At 49.1% G+C, this 23,763-nt stretch overlaps 1 protein-coding gene across 1 annotated transcript in view; it reads left to right on the top strand.

Annotated features, from left to right (window-relative positions):
- The first annotated feature begins 2,078 nt into the window (after window positions 1–2,078).
- Window positions 2,079–23,763, top strand: part of PARD6G (par-6 family cell polarity regulator gamma) — an 85,442-nt gene continuing 63,757 nt past the window's right edge. Inside the window, exon 1 of the mRNA XM_056131483.1 lies at window positions 2,079–2,364. Coding sequence (XP_055987458.1) covers window positions 2,293–2,364 — 72 coding nt within the window. The 5' untranslated portion in view covers window positions 2,079–2,292. The remainder of the gene's footprint in view (window positions 2,365–23,763) is intronic.

Genomic DNA, 23,763 nt, shown 5'->3' with positions numbered 1-23,763 from the left:
CCTCCATCGACGATCAAGAATCAGGGACACTGTCTCGTTTGCCAAGGCGTCAAAAATCAGATGGGCTGGTCATGTAATGAGATTCAGAGAAAACCGCTGGACTAGAGCCGTTACCAACTGGATTCCACAGGATGTCAAAAGACCGTGTGGCGGCCCACCTACCAGATGGTCAGACTTCTTCATCAAAATCATGAACGATAGGTTTGAGGCTCTTTGTGTTCCTAGAATGAACAGACGCCATTGGGCTACACTAGCACGCGTCAGGGACAAATGAAGACTTTTAATTTAAAGAACTGTGATTTACAAGGTTATTGATAGTTGTCTTTTAGGTATGTACTATTTCAATGACTGGAGCAATAGCACAGCAGGTAGGGTGTTTGCCTTGCATGCAGCCGACCTGGGTTTCATTCCTCTGTCCCTCTCTGAGAGCCCAGCAAGCTACTTAGAGTATCCTGCCCATACAGCAGAGCCTGGCAAGCTCCTGTGGGGTATTGAATATGCCAAAAACAGTAACAACAAGTCTCACAATGGAGCCGCTAGTGGCACCGGCTCGAGCAAATTGATGAACAACGGGAGGGCAGTGCTACTATTTCAACACCATTTCCATCACCAGTGTCAACTTGCCTCCACCAACGTCCGGATATTCCAGCCCCACCACTAATCCCTGCCCCATCTTCCGGTCTGTCAACTTGATAGGCACACCACAAAGTTCCAATGGTTAGATCTCATGTTTTCAGGGTTTTTGAATCTGTGTCTTAGATACATAGCTATGCTGCTCACGTTTACGAGTTAATTTATTTTTTTCCAATTCTTTGTATTCTGTAGCTGATGTTACATTAATTTCTAGTAAATAATAATGGCATCTTATCCGTTACTCTTGTCCATAATATACCTTCCCGGGTTTTCATCGCAAGCCCCCCAAACACAGGATCAGATCTGCACTCCGCTTCACAGGCCCTCCCTTGGTAGGTAATTCTGCTAAGTGATGCCACCTTCCTTTCCCTTTTGCTGGGGGTGGAGGGAGGACGGGGCCACACCCCGCTGCACTCAAGGGTTGCTCCTAGCAGGGCTCCGGGCCACCCGGGATGCCTTGCTGGGGGAAGCGCCGTCCCCTGTAGTATCCCTCGGGCCCTGCTTTTCCACCCGAAAGCCTCCCGCCTCGGGGCGGGAGTGGGAGGGGCAGAGGGGGGGGGCGCAGAGGCTCGCCCCGGGCTAGACTGAGCCTCTGGCTGCAGCTTCCCGGCGAGCCTCCTCCCCAGAGCCCACCCTCGCCGCGAACGGGCGACCGGGCTCGAGGCGCGGCCCGGGGACGTCCGTCAGGGTCCACGGGCAGCGCAGGCTCTACTCAGCGGGGGGACCAGGGCGCCGAGGGAGGCCGAGGCGAGCTCGGGGCGCCGGGCGGGACGCACCGTCGCGAGGTGGGAAGGCGGTCGACCCTTTCCGTAAAATCCGCTGGGAACGCAAAGCGTCGGCGATGTCTTTCCCGGTCTCCTCGCGCCGGTGCGGGAGGAAACCCCAGGGCCTCGCGCCTGCCGGTACCGGGCGCGATAGCACGGCGGGGGCGTCTGCCTCGCACGCAGCCGTAGGGGCACCCGTGGGGCGCTTCTCGAGGCGGGCCCTCCGGCTGCGGGGGCTGGACTGGGCGGGACGCGGCGGGCGGGTCCGGGACCCCGCGGTGGGGCAGTCGCAGGGTGCGAGAGGCGGCCGGGACCTCGGGGCTTCCGCGGGTTGGGGGGCGCGGAGAAGAGCGGCGAGGCGTGGGGCGGGCCGCCGGGACCAGGGCGCCGAGCGGGGCCGAGGCGAGCTCCGGGGCGCCGGGCGGGACGCGCCGACGCGAGCCCAGCGGGCCGGGGAGGCCGAGTTTGCGGCCGCGGCGGGGGGCGGGCCCTCCGGGCGTGGGGCCTGGCGATTGGCTCGGGGCCCGGGGCGGGGCGCGGGCGCGGGGCGTGTCCTCGGGCGGGGCATGGGGGCGGGCCCGGGGTGTGGCCGGGGAGGGGGCGGGCCCCGGGGTGTGGCCCGGCGCGGGGGCCGGCCCGGGGGTGTGGCCTGGCGTGGGGGCCGGCCCGGGGCGGCGCGCGCCGCGTCCCCCGCTCCTCCCGCGCGCGGCCCCCGGAGTCCCCAGGCGCGCGGCCAGCCCCTCTCGGGCCGCCGCTCTCGGAGCAGCCGGGCTGCCGGGCGAGCGCGAGCCGGGGCCGGGCCGGGGGCCGCGGCGGGGCCGCCGCCCCCAGCGTCCTTCTGCCGCCCCCGGAGCGAGGAGCGGCCGCCGAGCCGGGGCTGAGCGGGGCCGGAACCATGAACCGGAGTTTCCACAAGTCTCAGACCCTGCGCTTCTACGACTGCGGCGCGGTGGAAGTCAAGAGCAAGGTGAGCGTGGCCCCGCGGCCGCGCCCCCGCTCGGGAATGAATGGGCGCCGGCGGGGGCGGGGGCGACCCTCGGCGGCCGCGACGTGGGAGCGCGGCGCAGCCCGCGGGGCGGCCGAGGCCGCGCGCCCCCAGCCCCGCGCGGACACAAAGCCCGCGCACGGGCGGGCTCGGCCGCGGGCCGTCGGGGGTCCGCGCGGGCTCGGACCCTCCGCGGGAGCGGCTCTTTGTTCCACGAGCCGAGCGACCCGGCGCGCCGCGCGGCGGGGGGCGGCGTTTCCGGGGCGACCCGGGGGCCGCTGGCCCCGGGGCGGCGCGGCGCCTCCCCCCGGCGGGGCGCGGGCCCCGGAGTGCCCCGCAGACCCCCGGGCGGGCCCGCGCCCGGGCGCCCCAGGCCCAGGCTCGGCGGGCGCGCCCGGCCGGCGGCCCCTCCCGCGGCCCGCGCCCGCGGAGCGTGCCCCGACTTGCGGCGCCGTGCGCGTTTGGGTAATTGGCTGATAGCATCTGGGGCTCCTGCCCCTTGCGGGGGCGGCTCCTCCGCGGAGACGCTTTTGTCTGCCGGGGTCTCCGAGCCGACCCCGCGGGCGGCGGCGGAGGGGCCTTGGCCTCCAGCGACGCCGCCGGAGCCGCGCGACCCCCCGCCCTTCCCGCTGCGCCCACCCGGCATCGCGGCGCCGGGCTGCCGAGCGACTCCGGGCCGCAGCTCGGTGCGCCCCAGCCGGGTCTCCGAGCAGAGGGGCCGTGCGACCCCCGCCGGGCAGTGGGGTTTTCGGGGGACCTGCCGGCAGGTCGGGGTGGTGGGGGTCGGCACCTCCGGCGTGGCCGCGACCCAGACCCCGCTGCCGTGACTTGTCGGGTTTCTTTGTGGTCTGGTGGGACATCTCCCCAGTAAGAACTCACTTCTGTGAGTCTCACCCTCATCATCCCCTTGCTCCAGATAATCCGCGTTCTCTTAGCCCGGTGGCGATGTGCCTTTCTTGCTCGTGCAGAAGCCACTGAGCACGTGTGTTTAATAGGATGAGCTTCCAGGTTCCAGAGTCCCAGATTCACAGTGCTGTGTCCTGAAGCATGGTGCCATCCAGAGCTGACACTGCCTGGGACCTCCAGTACCAGAGGTACCACCGCTTCCCACCATCCCCAGCCCAGCCCAGTTCATTTCACGCCAGTGACTGGGGTACCCGAGGCACGTTGTGGGGCCTGCCTCACTGTAGCGGAGCCACAGCCCCTCGACTCAGTGCCTCCTGTGTTCTGACTGGGTGCTGAGCTTTCCCTGGCAGAGAGCAGGAAAGCTCTCTCCAGAGATCAGTCTTGGGAGGGTCTTCCCAGAGACCCTACTGCAGTGGCAGTGCCTTCCTCTCTCTGCTTGTCTTCCGGGTCTGGTCGAAGGCCACTGGCTGCTCCTGCACACCTCGCTGAAGAGACCAGGCTCGCAGCCATGTCTCCAGCTTGGATTCTAGCTCAGTGAACACTCCCGAGGGGTGAGTGGCAGAGCTGGTCCAGGGAACTGCAGGAAGGGCCAAAGAGCAGCCTGCAGGGCTCTCCAGTGATGGGGCTCCACTTGCTGTTTACCCAGGGTCCAGGGGACTTATTGTGGCTCTTCCCTCCATGTCCACCCCACTCAGCCCCCGTAGTAGTTAGAATCTGCTGCTGTGCCATCTCTGCTGGCGTTTCACAGGTGGCAGATTCTGTGACAATGGCACCTTTATTTCTCCTAAATGTGGCACGATGCCATAGACTTACATGGTGGTGGTGATGTGTGTATGGGGGGTGGCGGTGGTGGGACAGTGGCACCAGAAGCTGATTCTAGCAGTCCTGCCACTTACTACCCTTGTGAACTTTCAGGCAAGGCATTAGCTGGCCCAAGCCTTGGTATTTATCCAAGGACCAGGTGAGCTGCTAGGTGGAAGCCTGCAGGTGCTCTAACAGGTGGAACAAGGGCATGTCCATCATAGTCCTGTGGCCCTTTGGGAGATGAGCTCTGAAATTGCCTTTGGTTATCTCTAATGTTACGGACTTTGGCAGGGTGAGCCAATTCTCAGTCCCTGGCGACATGGTTTGGACTGAAGCTTTGCTCCCACATGGAGGAAAGCCTTTACCTTTTGGAAGACCTTTCTATTTCAGTACCTTGTTTCTCCTATGGACCTCGGTTCCTTAGTCCCCAGTTCTGATTAACAGGGCCATTTCCAGCCCTTTCCCCAGTGATTCTGGAATTTTGATCTCTTTTCATAGGACTTGTAGTTGCGAGAGTTGAGCTTGGCGGGGAAGGGGACCCTACTGATGTCTAGGGGTTGGTTTCCGACCCATCAGAGATAGATGGAAGGCCGTGCTGGGGAGGGTACTGCAGAGGTAGTGGATGGAGCTGAGCTGTCATTTGCAGTGAAGAGGGATGGAGCAGCAGGACCGTTGACTATACCTGCAGCCTTTCCCACCAGCAACTACACATGTTCAAAAGGTGAATAGGAGTACATTTGTCCCTTCTCAGAGGGCTCCTCCCTAAGCTAACTGAGCCCTCCGGAATTTGTTCCACTGAAATCTCGTCTGCTCCCTCGACCTGTGTACCCTGGTAGTATGCCTTTCACATCAGAAATGTCTTCCGTAAGAACCAGTGTTACCTTGATGACCCTTACTGCAGAGAGAGCTCATGAAACCCCTTACCAGCTCACCTCCTCATCCACTACCCTCTTCTCCTGGCCTTTGCTGTACTGTCCTCACAGGACAGAGAGAGGAAAGTAACACTATTGAAAGTTGTAATCCTGTTTTGTTGCTCTGTTTAAATAACCTAGGGGATTTTTTGATCTCTGAATAAAAACACTGTCGTAGAAGCTTTAGAAATCACTTTGGGCACAAGGAGTGTTCCCTCTCCCAAGATAACCTGTTCAGTATTGCTGTCTCCTGGGCTCTGTGTGGGCGCATGCAGAAATGGGGTCTTGTTCTGTAGTCACGAGTCTTGAGCAGCCTCCTCTTCAACTTCACAGTGGAGTATTTGTTCATGTTTTTAGAAAAGATTTTAAATGACTGCACAGAATTCCATCTATTGTGTCAACCATAACTGACTTAGCCAATATCCTATTTGGGGCATTTCCAACCTCTTTTCTATCATAAACTGCTAGAACATCTTCATACTTTAAAATCTTTGTATGAAAAGTGTATTTCAAATATACATGGCATATGAAGTCCATAAGGAATATCTTCTATTAAAACCCCTACATTTATGGAGGGCACACCCTCTGTTGCTAGCAAGCGACTCCCAGTGGTACTGGGCACCCCCAGCCACATTGCCTGGGATTGAACCCCTGGCTCCCACATGCAAAACCTTTGAGCCATCTTCATGGCCCTGTATTATTTCTTTCGTGGAGGAAATATTGTGCACATTTTTTATTTTATTTTTTGTGCACATTTTTAAAGGCTTTCAGTACACTGCATTTGATTTTCTTCCAGAATTCTTCAGCCAGTTGATATGCACTTTCCTATTTATCCATCCATCTCTTTCCAGTTCTCCCTCCAAATCTGTTTTCTTACTCTTTCCCAGTGAGATCAGTGAATCACTTTGTCTTCACCTGTATTCTCCTGGGTTATTAGTAGACTTCGAACTTTTAGGTGTGGGGCTTACTTTTGCACTGCTTGTCCACAGGAGAGTCTCCAGCACCCACGCAGATGGTGCTGCAGTGACAGTATTTTCAGTCAGCATGTTTCCTCGGGCCCCCAGATCTTATCTCTGACTGGAGGGAACGCCCTTCCATCTGCTGGGGTGGAGCCTAGGCCCTGAGCTCCCCTGGGCTTCTTGGGCACTTGCCTCCCTCGGGCCAGTTGAGAACTGCCTGACACAGTTTGACTCACCTGTGTGTGTTGGCTACACCCTTTCAGATTCTGGTTTTATTGTATCTATAGTGTGTGTTGGTTTTTAAACAGGTTTGGTGGCTCAGTTTGGGAAGTTGCGTTCAGAGGAGTCTTTCATCAGGGACTGGGGTGGGAGCAGATGATGCTGACTGCTGACCTCTAGAAGTCCCCCACTCACCAGCGACCTCCCTTTTCCAGGACTTGTATTCCTGACAGGGGTTCCCCCAGGCCAGGGCTGGAGGTGCAGCTTCTCTGCCTGTGTGACTCAGAATCCATGACAAGGAAGAGGCACAGAGTCATTGTCCCTGAAGCTCTGGACTCCCGGAGGCAGGAGCAGGAAGGGGGAATTGAGATGGTGGACCCCACATTCAGGTGGTGAGAAGGACCCCAGGGCCTTTGCTCCAGGCTCTTCCTTGGCTGTTTGCCTGCAGAGACACAAACACGTTCACTTGTCCTTCACTCACTCCTACTTTTCTGTGAACTAAGGGAGTGAGGGAAGTGCTGAGCCTCTCAGCCCAAAACATCCCTAAAGCTCTTTAGCTGGCTGCCTTGAGAAACTCACAGTCTCCTTTTTAGGAGCCTTTGAGACAGCTCAAAGGGCTGGAGCACACGCCTTGCACACTCAAGACCTTAGTCTGATCCCTGGACTCCCAAGCATGCCCCTAATTCCCCTACAAATTAGTCTGGCAAGTGGGCAGATTAAGATGGGGTGCGGGTAGATCCTTCATTCTGGTCACCATAGTGTCACCCAATGCAGACTCTTCTCTGTGAAACCGAGGTTTCTGGGGCATCCTGGCAACCCTGCAGGACTCGTCCTTATGCTCAGGCCTCCTGAATTGCCCACCTGCGCTTGTTGCCTTGACGTGGCTGAAGCCACTGGTCCCTTGACTGCTGAGCATCTGGATGCCAGTCCTGACACTCCACTACCCGCAGCTCTTTAATCCTCTCTCAGACTCACAGGCTGGAGACCAGTCCAGGAGTCAGAGCATCTCACAGTCAGCCTCTACCCTGAGGGCCGGGGCTTCCAGAGGTGGAGATGCAACCGTTGGTTGAGGTTAGCAGTGCTGGCTTTCCTTTTAGCTCCCAGTTTAGCTCCCTGTTTGACAGTTTGGTAAAGAATTTCTTTTTTAGATCTTATTTGTATGTGATTTGTTTCTATTGAGGTTCCATTTGTTTCCAAAGCGGTGTATGTTTTAAGATTATGTTTCACACCCGAAATAGAACTGCCATTGAGGATGGTGAGAAGGTGACCAGTGCATTTCACCAGCTGACTTACTCATGTCCCAAACTTATATAAGGGGGTTTGCAGGTGATAACTGGAGATAGATGAGGGGTAGATGCCTGTGCTAACCAATGCCAGAGCCATAGGGCAGAAGATGAGACAAGAGAAAGCTCCAAGGGCTGAAAGGACTTTTTTGACTTATGAATGGGCTGCTGTATCAGTGCCCTGTGCTGAACTAAAGGCCAAGGGCAGGGCCCTGACCCCAGCTCTGTACACTCCTCCAGAATGCCAGGCAGACCACCCCTGGTAGACCCCATGGTCTTGCAGAGCCTGTAGGAACTGTGCCTTTTCCTGGTGGAGATTTCACCCTTCCAGTTCTTGGGGCTCAGGGACATTTCCTTCTCTCTCTTTACCCAAAACCACATCCCTTGTTAGACATGCACACACTGACCACAGAGGACACCAAAGGGTGGGCAGCTTCTTTCTGTGTGTGATGAATGATGTCTGTTTTATGTTGGGGCACTTTATCTGTCTTTGGGAGGTGTCTTTTCTGTGTTTTGGGTACATGTCTCTAGTATTTTACTTGGAAATAGTAAGGAAAGTAAAGAAAGCTTTTGCGGATCAGAGTGATAGTACAACTGGTTGAGTGCTTCCCTTGCATACCACCTGCCTGGGTTCGACCCCTGGCATCCCATATGGTTCCCAGAGCCCTCTGGGAGCTATTCCTGAGTGCAGAGGCAGGAGTAACCAACCATGGAGCACTGCCGTGTGTGGTCCAAAAAAGAAAACAAAACAAAAAAGATAGTGTTTGCTGCTAAAGCAGTTTGAAAACCATCCAGGCTCTCCCCGTCCATGGTCTTTCTTTCCTTCTATTGTTCAAGGAGTCATCCAGGCCTGAAAAGCTGCCTTTCCAGGGAGTTATTCCAACCCCTTACAATGGATATTTTCTCCTCTGTGAGGTTTGGTGTTTAGTATGTGTGACAGTGAAATGCAGTTGGCTCAGGTGCATAGCTGGTTGGCATTTATATGTCTGCACCCCCAGGGCAACCACCACACGAATGAAGGTATGGAGCAACCTGATATCCAGCAGCGTTTTGTCATGCCTAGTCTACTCAGCGCCCACCCCGTGTGATCACTGCCACTGTCTCTGTTGCAAAGTAAGACGTACGTGCCACTCAAGGACACCATATGCCCATACAATCTACAGGCCATCCAGACCTCTGACCTGTGTTCATGCACTCAGTGTTTATAGGCCATCCAGAGCGAGACTACCCTGCACAGCGGGGGGATACTCGTGTTCTACCGAACACCCTGCTGTGTGCCAGGACTCTGGCTTATTTTCAGAGTTTTGGCCTAGAGCTGTGTACCTGCCCTTTGGTACCTGCACTTATGCTCCTAGATACACAGGAGTGGTCATGCGTCACCTTGCAACTGCTGCATCCAACCTTCCTAGTACACAAAGTACACAAATTACACAAAGCTACAAGGTCTTGAGGGCCTTGTAAAATATGATAGGTACCATAAGTTTAGCTTAGGGATGAAGCTGCCTTTGGCTCTCACTGGATCTGTGGATGGACCTCTTAGGTCCAAGGGTTTGAGTGCAGTTTATGAAGTACTTTATTGATCAGTGCATCAAAACAGGAATAATCCAGGAAGAGTCTTTGTCTTGTAGAATTAAAGGTGCCCACTGTGGCTGTGTGAAGTCATTCTATCTTTGCTTTGAGTTGTTGCTTTCCTGTCTCTGTGGTGTTTCCAGTTCTGGCAGCTTCTTTGAGCCCTCTGGCAGGCAATCTCTGAGGCCTCCAGAGTTTGGGCAGCACCCCTAAGAAACAGAGTATGAGGGTGCCCCAACTCAGGACTCTCTGTGTGGGGGTCCTCTCTGGATGAGGCTTGTTCCCCCACAGGATAAGCTGGAGGCTGCTTGTGCTTACTTTCAGCTGTGGTCAGGTCCCAGATGTGACTGCGGCCTGAAGCCACCTCTTTTCAGCCCAGACGCTCCTGACTTCTGGTCAGCCTGGCTGAGAACATATGCCTGGCTCTTGGGAATGGACAGTGTGTGCTCTTAGGGTGCCCTAAGACTGGGTTTTAGGCAACACACTGTTTCAGGCTGCCTTTCAGCAGCTACCTAGGTCCTGTGCCTACAGGAAGGTTCCAGTGGCTGTGTCAGGTCTGGGCTTCACGGTACCAGCCCTCCTTCAAGGTATATAGGATACCTGTCATCCTGATGTTCGTGACCCCTAGTGTATGGCCACAGAAACAAGGACCCTAGGGCTGGGCCCGGCAGCTTATTGCCCAAACAAGGTCAAGCAGCTAGTGCAAAACCAAGTTTTAGGCCCCTTGGCGCCACAATACATTTTCGTTTATTTGCTGATTCCTGCTCCTAGGGAACAGATATCACTTCCCTGTTTCAGTGGAATCACCTCATAGCATTTCCACCTTTCTCCCCCAACTCTTCAGAGTTGCCTGGGCCATATCCAGAATACCCATTGTGAGACTGTCCTGCTAGAATAGGCCTGGGTGCTGCCTGTGTGTTTGACCCTGTAGTGGGTGGGAAATGGAATGTGCAGGACAGCTGTGCTTTCCCTCTTCCCTCAGTGCTCCTGACAGATTTTTTGCAGCTACTGTCAAAGTCCCTGGTCACCCAGATGTGTCACTGTGGATGCCATTAAATTGCACACCTGAGAGATGCAGCAGTAAAGAACCACAGGGTTTAGTTCCGGCTCACGAACTCAACTTCACTCACTTAGGATTCTAGGAAGATGGTTTTCTTTTGAAAGATGGCCTGCAGGAAAAGGAAATAACTGCCTGCACAGCAAGGAGACCAGGCTCCAAGGTTGAGGCTCCTGCTCAGGGACCGGAGGCTTACTGGGAGCCAGTCTTACTGTGGGTGCCGATGGCTGTGTGAGGCTGATGGCTCCACCCTCTATTTGCACATCCACACACCATGATTCCCTCTCCTGGTTTGCAAGTGTGACTGAATCTCAGAGGGCTGAGTGTGACTGCAATGTCTGTGTAGGGCTCTCCTGCAGGGGGCTCCCTCAGTGGGGACAGAGGAGTGCCAGACGCCAGACGCTGGGAGAGTTCTTTGTGGCTCCTTAGTTTGTGCTCACCATACAAATGCTAACTCGAGGAACTCCGGCAGTTAGTCTGTCCACCTCTCCTAACATGGCCTCTAACCCAGGCCTGTGCTGGGAGTTATGAGGTCACTGTGGGCTCCCAACACCCAGCACTGAATGTTCAGATGAACATGCAACGTTGCCTCGGACAGTGCGATGTGATGGTTCTTCCTCTGCAGGCTGTGATGATTGAGCCTGCAGGACCCACCTCAATGAACGTGAAAGCACAGAGATCAGCCCCAGACCTTTGGCACATCCTGGTGCCACCCAGCCCACCTCCCTGTGTCTCCCTTGCTCTTCCCTGCTCTGGCCATTTCCATTCTCACACCCACACTCTAGTGGAGTCCCGTGCCATGCTGCTTCTTTCTTCATTTCTCAGTTTATTTCTCACATTGGCAGGTGTGATTATGTTAAAAAAAAAAACACGTTTACAACTCATTGGCACCGTGAGGATATTTCAGCTGGCACAAGCCAGGCCCACGTTTGCATTCAGGAAGGTTCTGTTGAAGGAATAAGCACCCAGACCCAAACTGTGACTTGCAGAACCCATAGTAGTGAGTCATCAGACTCCTTGCACTGAGGAGTGGGGCCTGTAGTAGTCACTAGGCGACCCATCTTCACACCAATACTCAGTGTTTCTGGGATCTTCTTAGAATGTAGATTAGATTCCTGAATCCCCGGCTCCTGCATCACCAGCAGGGACCAGCCAGGGCCCATGTTGCTGCTCAAGGAGCAGAACTTGAGCCCAGGTTGGGGTCTCAGCCTGGCTGGGCTACCTCTGTTATGCTGTCAGGTAACCCTTGACACCCCTTAACTGGGGGTCACACAGAAGAACCTGCTGTTGTGAAACCTCCTTAACACTTGAGCATTGCAAATGTCATTTCAGATTTCACTGCAATTGTTTTTGTTATTTGTCTGGGGGCTACACCCAGAGAGTCTCAGGGGTTCCTCCTGGTGGTACTCGAGGAACCATACAGGATGCTGGGGATCAGAACCTGTGTCATCTGTGTGCAGGACAAGCGCCCTACCCATTGTACTATTGCTCTCACCCCCATTGCGTTTCTTTTGGTGGAGGAACTTTAGTTGTTAGATGTGTTTACAGGATTGTTTGGGGGTTTTTTGAGTGGGGTTGGGGGTCCACACCTGGCAGTGCTCAGGGTTCACTCCTAGCAGTGTTCAGCGACCATCTGTGGTGCCAGAGATTGAACCCAGGTTGGCTGTGTGCATGACTGGCACCTTAACCCCTGTACAATCTCTGTGGCTTCAATTTTCATTTCTGGCCGTTGTAGATACTTGACTTCTCTGTGAGTCCGTGAGTCTGGTCTTTGGTTGCTTTAACTCGAGAGACCTGGGTGAGCACACACTGTGTGCATGTCTGCATTGTCATTGGGGTTGGGGCATTTAGAGTCCAGATCCTGTGGAGGTGGGAGCTGGGTGGGAGTAGACCCTCATTATGTGTTCAGGGAGGTGGCAAGTCTTGCTGGGGTGGCTGCACATTGAATTCTGTGCTAGTGGGGCTTGGTCTTGGTGTCTGCATCCTGGTTGGGGTGGAGCCTCAGCAGGGGGAGCCTGAGCTGTAGGATCCAGAGCCCTGGATTTAGCCTCATTTTGCTGTGAGGGCTGAGATGACCACCAAGGGAATGTACCTGATTATTTTGAGTTCTTGTTGTAAAAGCTTGAAGTCTCTTATGGTCAGATTTTAAGGAGTTGTTCACATGTATAAGGACACAGTTACCCCCTGGGTGTTCCTTGGGCAAGATAAACACAGCTGACAATAGGAAATCAACCCAGGATTCCTGGGTCTCAGGACCTTGAATCCTTGCCAGGGAACAGTCAGTGGGAGCCTGAGGAAAGGACTTGGTGTCTAGGATTTACTTTCTTGGTTCTTGAGACTCATGCAGTTTCAGGATAGCTGGAGTTTATCACTGGAGGATTTTTATTCTGCTTAAGAAATAAATTAGTCAGTATTGTTTTGGGACCATACCCAGCAGGGCTCAAGGATCACTCCTGGACTCAAGGGTTCCCCAGGCAGTGCTGGGAATCCAGCAGACCTTTCCACATGCAAGCTCCAGCACATTGATCAGCACCTTGAGCCATCTCCCAGCCCCTAGACTAGGGCTTTTTTTTTTTTTTTTTTTTTTGCTTTTTTGGGTCACACCTGGCGATGCACAGGAGTTACTCCTGGTTCATGCACTCAGGAATCACTCCTGGCAGTGCTTGGGGAACCATATGGGATGCTGGGAATTGAACCTGGGTCGGCCGCGTGCAAGGCAAATGCCCTACCCGCTGTGCTATTGCTCCAGCCCCAGGACTAGGGCTTTTAAAGTAAAATAAAACCCTAATAGCAACTTTACATTCTTACAGTTCCTGGAAGTAGTAGTTGCCACAGCATCCAACCTATATGAGTAAGACTTTATATATGATATTTCACAAAACTTTACACAACCTGTTCCTGCAGATGTAGTACCCAAATCAGAGATCCAACTCCACAGCAGTAGTGGGAAGGTCACCAAAGCCTGAACATGTGTCCAGCACCAGGTGGCCTTTGAAATGTGCTGGGCTCGGCTTAGTTCCAGCACTTTGTGGAACAAACATCTCCTTACTCTTGCCTCTCTATTTCTCTGTGGAATTAACTTTTCACTAAGAATTCGTTATTCATTATTTTTAAAGGTATAGACTCTCTCCCACACTGGCATATCAGTTGCAAGAAGACAAGCATTTTTTTTCTGTTCTGTCCATCAAGTTCTGTAGCAGTAAGGCAGAGCCTGGTGCATAGGGCCAATTCATTTAGATGAATGCAAGCACTGTTCCTCATTTGGTGAATGAATGTTGGGTACCTAGAGTGTGCCTAGCTTGTGTATGTTTGGGGGGAACGGGGAGCAGGGGGTGATAGAAAACTAATTTTTGTTGGGGGGGGTGGTAACTATAAAGCCCAGCAAAGAAAATGTCTTTTCAACGAAAAAGTTACTGTTTGATGGTTGTAGGAGTGAGTCAAGATAAGGAGACACATGTCACTGGAGGTGGCACTTTAAGAGCTGGTGGTTTGGTTCTTGGAAGGTTGCCCTCTAAGAGTGGGAACTGTAAATGATGCTTCCCCTTCTGGAGTCAGTTCTGCTAAAGGGGCAGGGTGAGGGCGGAGAAGTGACCACAGAGTTCTCAGGAGAATCCCCTCTGCCTGCAATTAACTGGTTTTCCTGCTGCTTGGTCACGGTGGGGGGTAGGGAGGGGATGGAAGCACCAGCCTAGTGCTGCTGATCCTGCCCCATCTGGATTTATGCAGATCAGAAGGAAAGTGGTCAGAGGTCTACTCTAAACTGTCTTCTAGTGAACCTTTTTCTCCAGAACTCTCAGGGCCTTTGAACAGCTGCTCAGTGTCTCTCCGTGTTTGGCCCAGCCCCTGAAGCAGTCACAGTACAGAGACATCTCCACGCCTAAAGCCCCCCAGGCACCTTCCTATGTGAAATTACTTACTGAAACATGAATCCCAGGTTTTACTGGTTAAAACATCTTTACCTGGTGCCAGAGGGACAGTGCGGCAGGAAGGATACTTGCCTTATATGTAGCTGACCTGGTTCCATCTCGACACTGCTGCATATGGTCCCCTGGGCACTGTACTTCGGCACCTCCAAGAGTGATTCCTCAGAGCCAGGAGTAAGCACTAAGCACCACTAGGTGTGACCCCAAATCCAAACTCCCACGAAATGCATCTAAACAAACTTCCTGACTTAGGGGTGGGGCGGGTGAGGAGGCAGGTATTTTGGCTCAATTGACAAGACTGTGGCAAATAGGTGTGGGACCTGGAACGTGTCTTAATGCTCCCCCAAATTCCTGCTCTACAACCATTAGTCAGTGCCAACTTAATTCTTAGTAGTCTAAAGTCTTACTTTAAGAACAGCAAATGGTTTGGGGCCAGAGTAATCATACAACAGGTGCAGTGCTTATCCTGCATCTGGCCAACCCAGATTTGATTCCTGTACCCCGTAAGGTCCCCTGAACCTGCAAGAGTGATTCCTGAGTAGGCCCTGAGCACCACGGGGTGTGGCCTAACAAAAGGCAGCATGTGGAAGTATGATTCATTAATTCAGGGAAGACTGAGCTCCTCCTGCAGGCCAGGCACTGTGCTAGGCTGGAGGGGCTGGACACTGCTCTCAGGCCATATGCAGTGGCAAGCGGCAACATTTCTGGACCCCTGACATGACTGGTTAGGGATTGGGAAGTGCCTTAGAAATGACCCACTTACAGATGCTAGGGAAGATAATACAACTATTAAGGAGCTTGCCTTGCACACAGCTGACCTGGATGCGATCCCCAGCACCCAGGTGGTCCTCCAAGCCTTCCAGGAGTGATCTCTGAGTGAAGAGCCAGGAGTAATAAGCCCTGAGCATCACCATGTGTGGCCTAAAAAAACCAAAATGATTAAAAAAAAAGTTACCCAGTTACAGTGCAAATTTTTTTTTCTTTTGGGTCACACCCAGCTATGCTCAGGGGTTACTTCTGGCTCTGCACTCAGGAATCACTCCTGGTGCTGCTCAGGGGACCATATGGGATGCTGGGAATCGAACCCGGGTTGGCCACGTGCAAGGCAAACGCCCTCCCCGCTGTGCTATCGCTCCAGCCCACAGTGCAAATTTTCATTGGCAAAGACTCTCCCTAAAGTTTGGTTCCATGGTGCTGCACGGTGAGTTTAAGGGTAACTGCCATATTCTTGTTGGCACTTTAGGGGCACAAATCAGGTGACATCTCCCACAGGACCCCAAGCATCTAACAACAGAATGTTTTCAAATACAGCAGATAAGGGAGAAAAGGACTACAGAGAAGACAGGTGTAGTTTGTTTAGAAACAGCAGGATAGGGCCTGGCATGTGACTCAGTGGTAAAGCACACAGATTGCTTTCATGAGACCTAGGTTTGACTCCTAGCACTACACAAAAAATAAAAAGAGAGAATACAATTCACATCTATTGTTTTCATATAAGGTATCTTTTTTCTTTTTGGGTCACACCTGGCGATGCACAGGGGTTACTCCTGGCTCTGCACTCAGGAGTTACTCCTGGTGGTGCTCAGGGGACCATATGGGATGCTGGGAATCGAACCCGGGTCAGCCGTGTGCAAGGCAAATGCCCTACCCGCTGTGCTATCTCTCCAGCCCATAAGATATCTTTTAAAGGGCATGGAAAACTGAAATTAGTGTTTGTTGTAGGGAAGAGGACTAGGTAGGAGGCATCAGGGAATAGTGAATTTTGAGCTATATGGTTTTGATACCTATTCAAACCTTAAAGAAAATGAAGTATCTGATACCAGTGTTTTGAAAAGCTTGCAAATTAGACAAGTATGGAAGACCACACTTTTGCACCCTGTAGAGGCATCTCAAGTGCCTTGTGTGGGCCCCTTATGAGCAGGCCCAGGCTGCACTAGGGCACTCCCAGCATAGGTAAGCTCTGGTGCCTCGTGTGTCAGAGTTGGCCACACACCTTGATGTTCCTGACAGCTGTCTGGCATGAATCTTGTTGATTTCTACAGAGTCAGCAAGGTGTGCTGGGACCTGGTCAGCTTTCCCAATACTCGAGGAAAGATGGCCCTGACCTGTATGCAGAGAAAGATCCTTTATGAAAGAGCAGCGCAGACTAACATATTGGAGGGAGTCGAAGTACAATGCTGAAGGATTTATCCTACAAGTCTGCTTCTCCTTCTTGTGAAAACCCACCTGTGCTGGCAGTGGAGGTCAGCTCAGGCTCTGGTGGAAGTAAGGTCTCTTCCAGGTATCTCTTAACTGCCACAAGGGGAGCATTAGGCACCTGCTGCTCCATTATGTAGCACCTCTGTGAGGCAGTGCCTCGGTTCATTTGACTCCTGGTTTAAAATGCTGTAAGTGCATCTCCTGCCTCATAGTAACTATTGGAAAAGCAACCATGTGTATGCTTTCATTCTGACTAAAATTGAGTGAAACAAACTGTTGACCCTTCTCCCTTTGGGTCATGGAGGACACCACACATGATTCAGTTCCCAGGCACCTTCCTGAGTGAGAAAGACATAGTAAAAAGAAAATGCAGTTCATCATTTGCCTCCTCTATCTGTTGGGATTAGCCCACACGACGGGCTTCAAGACACTTTGACTCCGACACAGAAAGCTGCTGCGGTTACTTTGGGGATAGTACTAAGCCAGAGTTGTACCAACTTAGTCATCTAGAATATGTGATTTCATTGTATCTGGATGACTTTAAGGTGGAACCTGGGGACCCTGTTTTCAGTTGTGAGACGAATGGACTTCCCTATTGGTTTGGATGGTGGTCCTTGGTTATTGCTAACAGCTGCAGGGCTTTCTCTCCAATGCCGGATGAGTAGTTGTGTGGCTTTGGGCAAGGAGCTGCCCTCTATGGGACAGTTAGTATAAATACAGGGACGGTTTTGACTTGATTGTGGGCATGAAGTTGCCCACCAGGTTTGAGGTGCACAACAGACAAGCACTGAGTTAACTGGGTTTAAGAGATTTGCCCCACCCTTTAGGTACTGACAGAGACTTCACTGGGTATGAAGAAAGGGAGTGGGTTTCACTTCAGAAAAATAAGAAATAATTACCTGAATCGTGGCCATGGATTCTCCTCAAAATCACCTGTTGTTGGAGATAAAATCAATCTATGCTGCCAGAGTACATGGAGTTCATCAAACTGTTCATGCAGTTTTGATTTCTGAAGTGAGGGAGAGGGACGAGGTCAAGGTAGAGATGGGTGTGTAAAGGAAGCAAGTTCTACCCTGTCCCCACAGCTGCTGAACGTCCTCCATAGCGAGCAGCTAAGTTGGACCAATTGGAACTGGAAAAGCTCGCCTTACCAGCTTCAGCTAAATCTCACATCCTGTTTCTCTTCACAAGTTCGGATGTAGGCTGAGCCCTTCCTGTGTGCTGACAGGGAAGGTCTGCACCCTGCTCCTTGATGCTTCCTGTTGGCCTGGAGCAGAGGATGAGTGTCCAGTTAGCACCTGCCCAGCTCCACCCTTTGGGCATTTCCAAACATAGCTTCTTTCAGACAACTGCTAATAGACTTCAAGGAGCACATTAGTAGCAACACAATAGTAGTTGGAGACATCAACAGTCAATATTGCCTTGTCGCTGCTTAATAGATCATTGAGACTAAAACCCAGCAAGGCATTACTGGCTTGGAAGGTTGAAATGGAAGAGAGTGGGCTAGTAGATATATACAGGGCTTTTCAGTCCCCAAAAGTCGAATACACATTGTTCTCTAGTGCACCTGGGACATCCTCCAAGATAGACAAAACATACCTTCATAAAATTAAGAAGATAGAAGTTGTATCAACTATCTTTTCAGACCACGAGACACTAAAAATAGAAGCTAATCACACACAAAATTGGAGAATTAAACACTGGAAATTGAACAACTTGCTGCTGAACAGCCAGTGGGTTTTCCTGGAAACGGGCCGGAGTAATAGTACAGCAGGGAGGGCGGTTGCCTTGCCCATGGCCAACCCAGGTTTGATCTCCGGCACCCTGTATGGTTCCCTGAGCACTACCTGGAGTGATTCCTGAGGGCAGAACCAGGAGTAACAGCAACACTCAGTATGGACTAAATATCAAAAAATAGAATAAAATAAAGATTTTTTTTAAAAAAAAGATTCCTGGAAACAAACAAGAATGAGGGCATGAGCTACCAGAACTTGTGGGACACAGTAAAAGCAGTATTAAAAGGAAAGTTTATAGCTTTGCAAGTATACATCAGGTAGAAAGAAAGGGCCCATATAGATAACTTGACTTCACAGCTTAAGATCTGAGAAAATGATCAACAAAAGGTGCCCAAACCAGGCAGGAGGAAGGAAATAATAAAACTTAGATTAGAAATTAATGAGCTGAAATTTAAAAAAAAAAGTCCAAATGATCAATGAAACCAAGAGCAAAAAATAAAACAGATCAATAAACCCTTAGACTTAGAAAGAGAGAACCTTAATAAACCAAGTCAAATATGAAAGAAGGGACATCACAACAGAAAACACAAAAGTTCAAAGGATCATCAGATATTACTTTGAGAATCTTTATGCTCCAGACATAACTTCTAGTCAGCTTCCAAGCTACTGTGTAAAAAACTTCCTTTAAAATCAAAAAAGAGGGGGCTGGTGCAGTAGCACAGCGGGTAGGGCGTTTGCCTTGCACGCGGCCAACCCGGCTTCGATTCCCAGCATCCCATATGGTCCCCCGAGCACTGCCAGGAGTAATTCCAGAGTGCAGAGCCAGGAGCAACCCCTGTGCATGGCCGGGTGTGACCCAAAAAGAAAAAAAATTTTAAATCAAAAAAGAAAAAAAATGGCAGCTTGCAAGCTATAATCCACATGAAATAAATTCACACCTCATATATAAAATAAAGTTGTTTTTAGCGTGTTCACAGAGTTGTGCTCTAGGACCACAGTCTTATTTGGGAGTCCATCAAAGCCCTGTCTCCATTGAAGCCACATTCATTGTCTTCCTGTTCCCAGTCCTGGCACAGCCTGTGCTGGAGGCTGCATGTCATACCACACGTTTCACCTTTGTTAGAGCATCAATCAGAAGTTCATTGCTTTTAATGGCCAAATGATAGTTGTAATGGTAGACCATACCTTGTCTGTTCACTCATCAGTTATGGGTGCTTTTATTTTGATGACTAGTGTCAACCATGAGCATTCACAAGCAAGTGTCTGTTTGTCCTCAGTTCACTTGGGTAGCTTTCACTTAGGAGTGAAAACTCTGGACTGTATGATAACTCTATATTCAACACTCCCCCCCCCCCCCCACCACCACTTTTTCCTTTGGTTTTTGGACCATACCTGGCAGTGTTCAGGGACTCTTCCAGTTCATGTGTGGGGCTCTCTCCCAGTTGTGCTGGGGATCGAACCTCGAACTCCATCCTTCAAAACATGTACTCCACGCCTCTGGGCAGTCTCCCAATCCCAGTATGTTGCAGGAGCTACAGATCTGATTCACAAAGCTGCTTTACCATTTCCATACCTAGTGCAAAGGTACTGGTGCACACACACTCTTACCTATGCAGTCATTCATCTCTTCGATTATGTTATTCTAATTTGAGATGATTTTCGTTTGTAGCAATGCTAGTGATATTGAGCATCTTTTCATGTGTTTATCAGTCATTTGTTTATTCAGCTCTTTTGCATATTTTTAGGAGGGCCTTTTTACCCCACTGAGTTTGAAGATGTATTTCTATATTTTTGTTGCCTTCCCATATGTATGATTTGCAAATATTTTCTCTCATTGTGTAGGTTATCTCTTCATTTTCTTGATGATATCCTTTGAAGCAGTTTTATTTATTTATTTATTTTTATTTGTTTGTTTTTTTGCTTTTTGGGTCACACCCGGCGATGCTCAGGGGTTACTCCTGGCTCATGCACTCAGGAATTACTCCTGGCGGTGCTCGGGGAACCATATGGGATGCTGGGAATCGAACCTGTGTCGGCCATGTTGGCTGCGTCAAGGCAAACGCCCTACCCGCTGTGCTATCCCTCCAGCCCCACCTTTGAAGCAGTTTTTAATTTTGAAGGCCAGTTAATCTGTTTGTATCATTTGTTGCTTATGGTTTTGATATATCATAGAAACCATTGTCTAATGTAAGAAGTGAAAATCCAATCTTGTGTATTCTGAGCATTTCATCATTTTAGCTTCATATTTAGGTTTGTGATCCAATTTTAGTTAATTTTATTGATTTGGTTTTTTATTTAGCTTATGTTATGGTAGGGATTGAACCCAGTGAAAGGCAAGCACTCTCCACTGAGCTACATCCCAAACCCAAAAAGGTGATTATTTCCTACCATTGAATTATCTTGACATTCTTGTCAAAAATTAGTTAATCTCAAAATTAACTTTTCTCAACTTTATGTTCCCAATGATCTATCGATATCTAGATCATCTATCTATCGCATCTCTAGAGTGTAATTTTTAAAATGGAGAAATGGGCTTTTTAAGAAATGAACTTCTTCAACTCTACTTCAAAATCCTTTGGGATTGGGGGGAGGGTAAATGTCCCTTTGAATTTCCACAAAAATCTAAGGAAAAAATTGCAAATTACACTCAAAAAAAGCTAAGATTTAGAAGAAATTGCATTGAATCTGTAATCTATTCAGAGTGTATAACTAGCATAACTATTTGCTTTCATTCATGAACACTATTTAGATCTTTAACTTTTTAATGCATTATGTAAAAATAGTATACATACTGTGTACTACATATATATATATACTATCACGATCACGACCATCCTGTTATTCGTCGATTGCCTCGAGCAGGCCCCAGTATATATGTATATTTATATATACTATATTCTGTAAAAATAGTTTATATACAGAATCCAGTAAATAGATAGTATACAAAATACAGTGTACGAGGGATGGGTACTTGATCATTGTATAATTGAAACCCGAGCACAAAAATTTGTAAGTCTACAATTGTACCTCATGGTGTTTCACAATAAAAATTAAAAAAAAAAATACAGTGCACAAGTTTTTAACTTCTTTTTAAAATTTTTAAATATTTTGTCCTTTTTGATGTAAATGTCACTGTCACTGTCCTCCCATTGTTCATCGATTTGCTGGAGCGGGCCCAGTGACATTGTGAGACTTGCGAATATGTCATGGGGAGCTTGCCAGGCTTTGCTGTGCGGGCAAGATACTCTTGGTAGCTTGCTGGGCTCTCTGAGAGGGGTGGAGGAATCGAACTCGGGTTGGCCAGGTCGGCCATGTGCAAGGCAAACTCCCTATCTGCTGTGCTGTCACTCCAGCCCTTTTTGATGTAATCATAAATGGAATTTTCTTAGTTTCATTTTCAGATTTTTCACTTATATTGTAAGTAAGTGCAACATATTTTTGTGTATTGATACTGCTTCCTACAGTCTTGCTGAAAGCTCATTTATTAAGTCTATGTATAATTGTGACCTCCTTAGGATTTTCTTTCTTTCTTTCTTTCTTTCTTTCTTTCTTTCTTTCTTTCTTTCCTTTCTTTTTTCTTTCTTTCCTTTCTTCCTTCCTTCCTTCCTTCCTTCCTTTCTTTCTTTCTTTCTTTCTTTTTTTTTTTTGGGGACCACACCTGATTATGCTCAAGGGCTTGCTCCTGGCTATGAGCTCAAGAATCACTCCTGGCATTGCTCAGGGAACCATGTGTGGTGCTGGAATCAAACCTGGATCAACCTTATATAAGTCAAGCACCTTAACCTTTATACTCTCTCTGGCTCTCTTAAAATTTTCTGTATATACAAGTGCATACCTTATGCCTATAAGAATATTTTATTATCCCATGCATAGGGAGATCCTCTAACTCGGAAGTTCCCAAACTCTTTTGGCCTGGTGCCCTTTTTACAGAAAAACAAAAACAAAACACACCCCTAGAAATCTACCTTCTTAACAAACAGCACTCGCCCCAGCCCCCATTACATCTAAGACTGGGTAGACCTTTTATTCAGGGTGTGATTTTAATTATTTAATTATTAAATAATTAAAGATAATTATTTATTAGACCTTGCACTCAGGTGTAATGTCTTCTTAGGCCTCTGAAAGAATCTCAGACCCTACATGTGTTTGATGACTACTAAGAATGAATATGTTCCCCTTCCACCAATTCTTATTTTTCAATTTCAGACCCAGATTATGAGTATGGGGAGACAACTGTGGAAAAAAGACCACCATATTGATATGACATGTTTTAACTTAGCAGTAGAGCATATACTTTGCATGTATGAGGCCCTGAATTAGGTCCCTAATACCCCCCCACACACACACACACATACACACGTACACACAAAAAAACATGTAGTTTCTTTCTATGAAAAAGAAAAAGTACATCCGATCAATCTGGTTATTATAGTATTAATGTTGACATCTGGGTAAGAATATTTAAATTTTCTATATTTTAATATATTTTATCAAATATTAAATAATTTATAAACATTTTCCCTGAAAGTGGCTCTCTCATTCCTCTTTTCCTTTTTGCATCCTTTGGGATGAACTCAGCATACGCAGCCTACGTGTGCACTTAAGGACTTTAGAAGGGAGACAGGTGTGCTGGTAAATGGTGTGTTGTTGAAATTATATCCATGAGAAACTGTTATCAGTAGTATTATAAGCCAGAAATAATAATAAAATAAAATCACTTTCCTTGTGATTTATTCTTTTAACCACTTAGTTATTCAGGAATGCGGTTTTGGAAGAGCTTGAAGGAATCAATCTGGTGTGTGTGTGTGTGTGTGTGTGTGTGTGTGTGTGTGTGTGAATTTTTTTAACTTTATCTTTTCTGCCAATATGGTATAATGGTATATACCACCTTCCTTCTTTCTTTCTTCCTTTCTTCCTTTCTTTCTTTCTTTCTTTCTTTCTTTCTTTCTTTCTTTCTTCTTTCATTATTTTTATTAAGATACCATGATTCACAAAGCTGTCCATAATAGAATTGCTTCAGGCATACAGTGTTGAAACCCCAATCTCACCACAGGTGTCCCTACCACCCCCCCAGCCTGCTCCCCCAGCAGACTCTCTGGAGTGTTTTTTAAAGCTGTTTTGACAAAATTCATAGTGAAGCCATCTATCTAGCTCTGGACTTTTGTATTAGGAGAGGTTTTTTTTTTATTACTGTTTCCGTTTCTATACTTGTGAACAGCCTATTTAGGTTTGCTTGTTCTTTTTCAGTTAATCCGGTAGACTATATTTTTCTAAAAATTTTGTCATTTCTTCTAATTCATCTAATTTATTGGCATAGTTTATAGTATACTCTTAATCATTCGTATTTCAGCGGCATTGGTTTTAATTTTCCTTTTTAATTTCTTGCTTTTATTTATTTTCCTTTTTAATTTCTTGCTTTTATTTAATAGCATTCCCTCTTTTATGAACCTGGCTAAAGATTCGTCAATTTTGGTTGGTTTTTCATTTTTGGTAGCGGGTGAAGTATGGGTATCACATGCAGTGGTGCTCCAGAGGTCACTCACGGCAGTGCTCAAGGGACCACACGGTGCTGGGGATTAAGTGTGGGCTTCCTGCATACAACTCTTGACCTCTCTCTCTCTCTCTCTCTCTCTCTCTCTCTCTCTCTGACCGAGGGTTGTCGATTTTTTAAAACCAACTCTTGCTTTTATTGACCTTTTGTATTCCTGTTTTGTTTCTGTTTCTGATTTTTATTATTTCCTTCCTTCTGCTAACTTTTGCCTTTGTTGCTTTTCCAGTTGCTTTAGGTTTATGGTTAAGTTGTTTATTTGCAATT

This window comes from Sorex fumeus, unplaced genomic scaffold, assembly GCF_029834395.1.
Source record: "Sorex fumeus unplaced genomic scaffold, SorFum_2.1 ptg000092l, whole genome shotgun sequence".
In the NCBI taxonomy this organism is placed as follows: domain Eukaryota; kingdom Metazoa; phylum Chordata; class Mammalia; order Eulipotyphla; family Soricidae; genus Sorex; species Sorex fumeus.
This window is presented reverse-complemented; position numbering and strand designations above follow the sequence as displayed.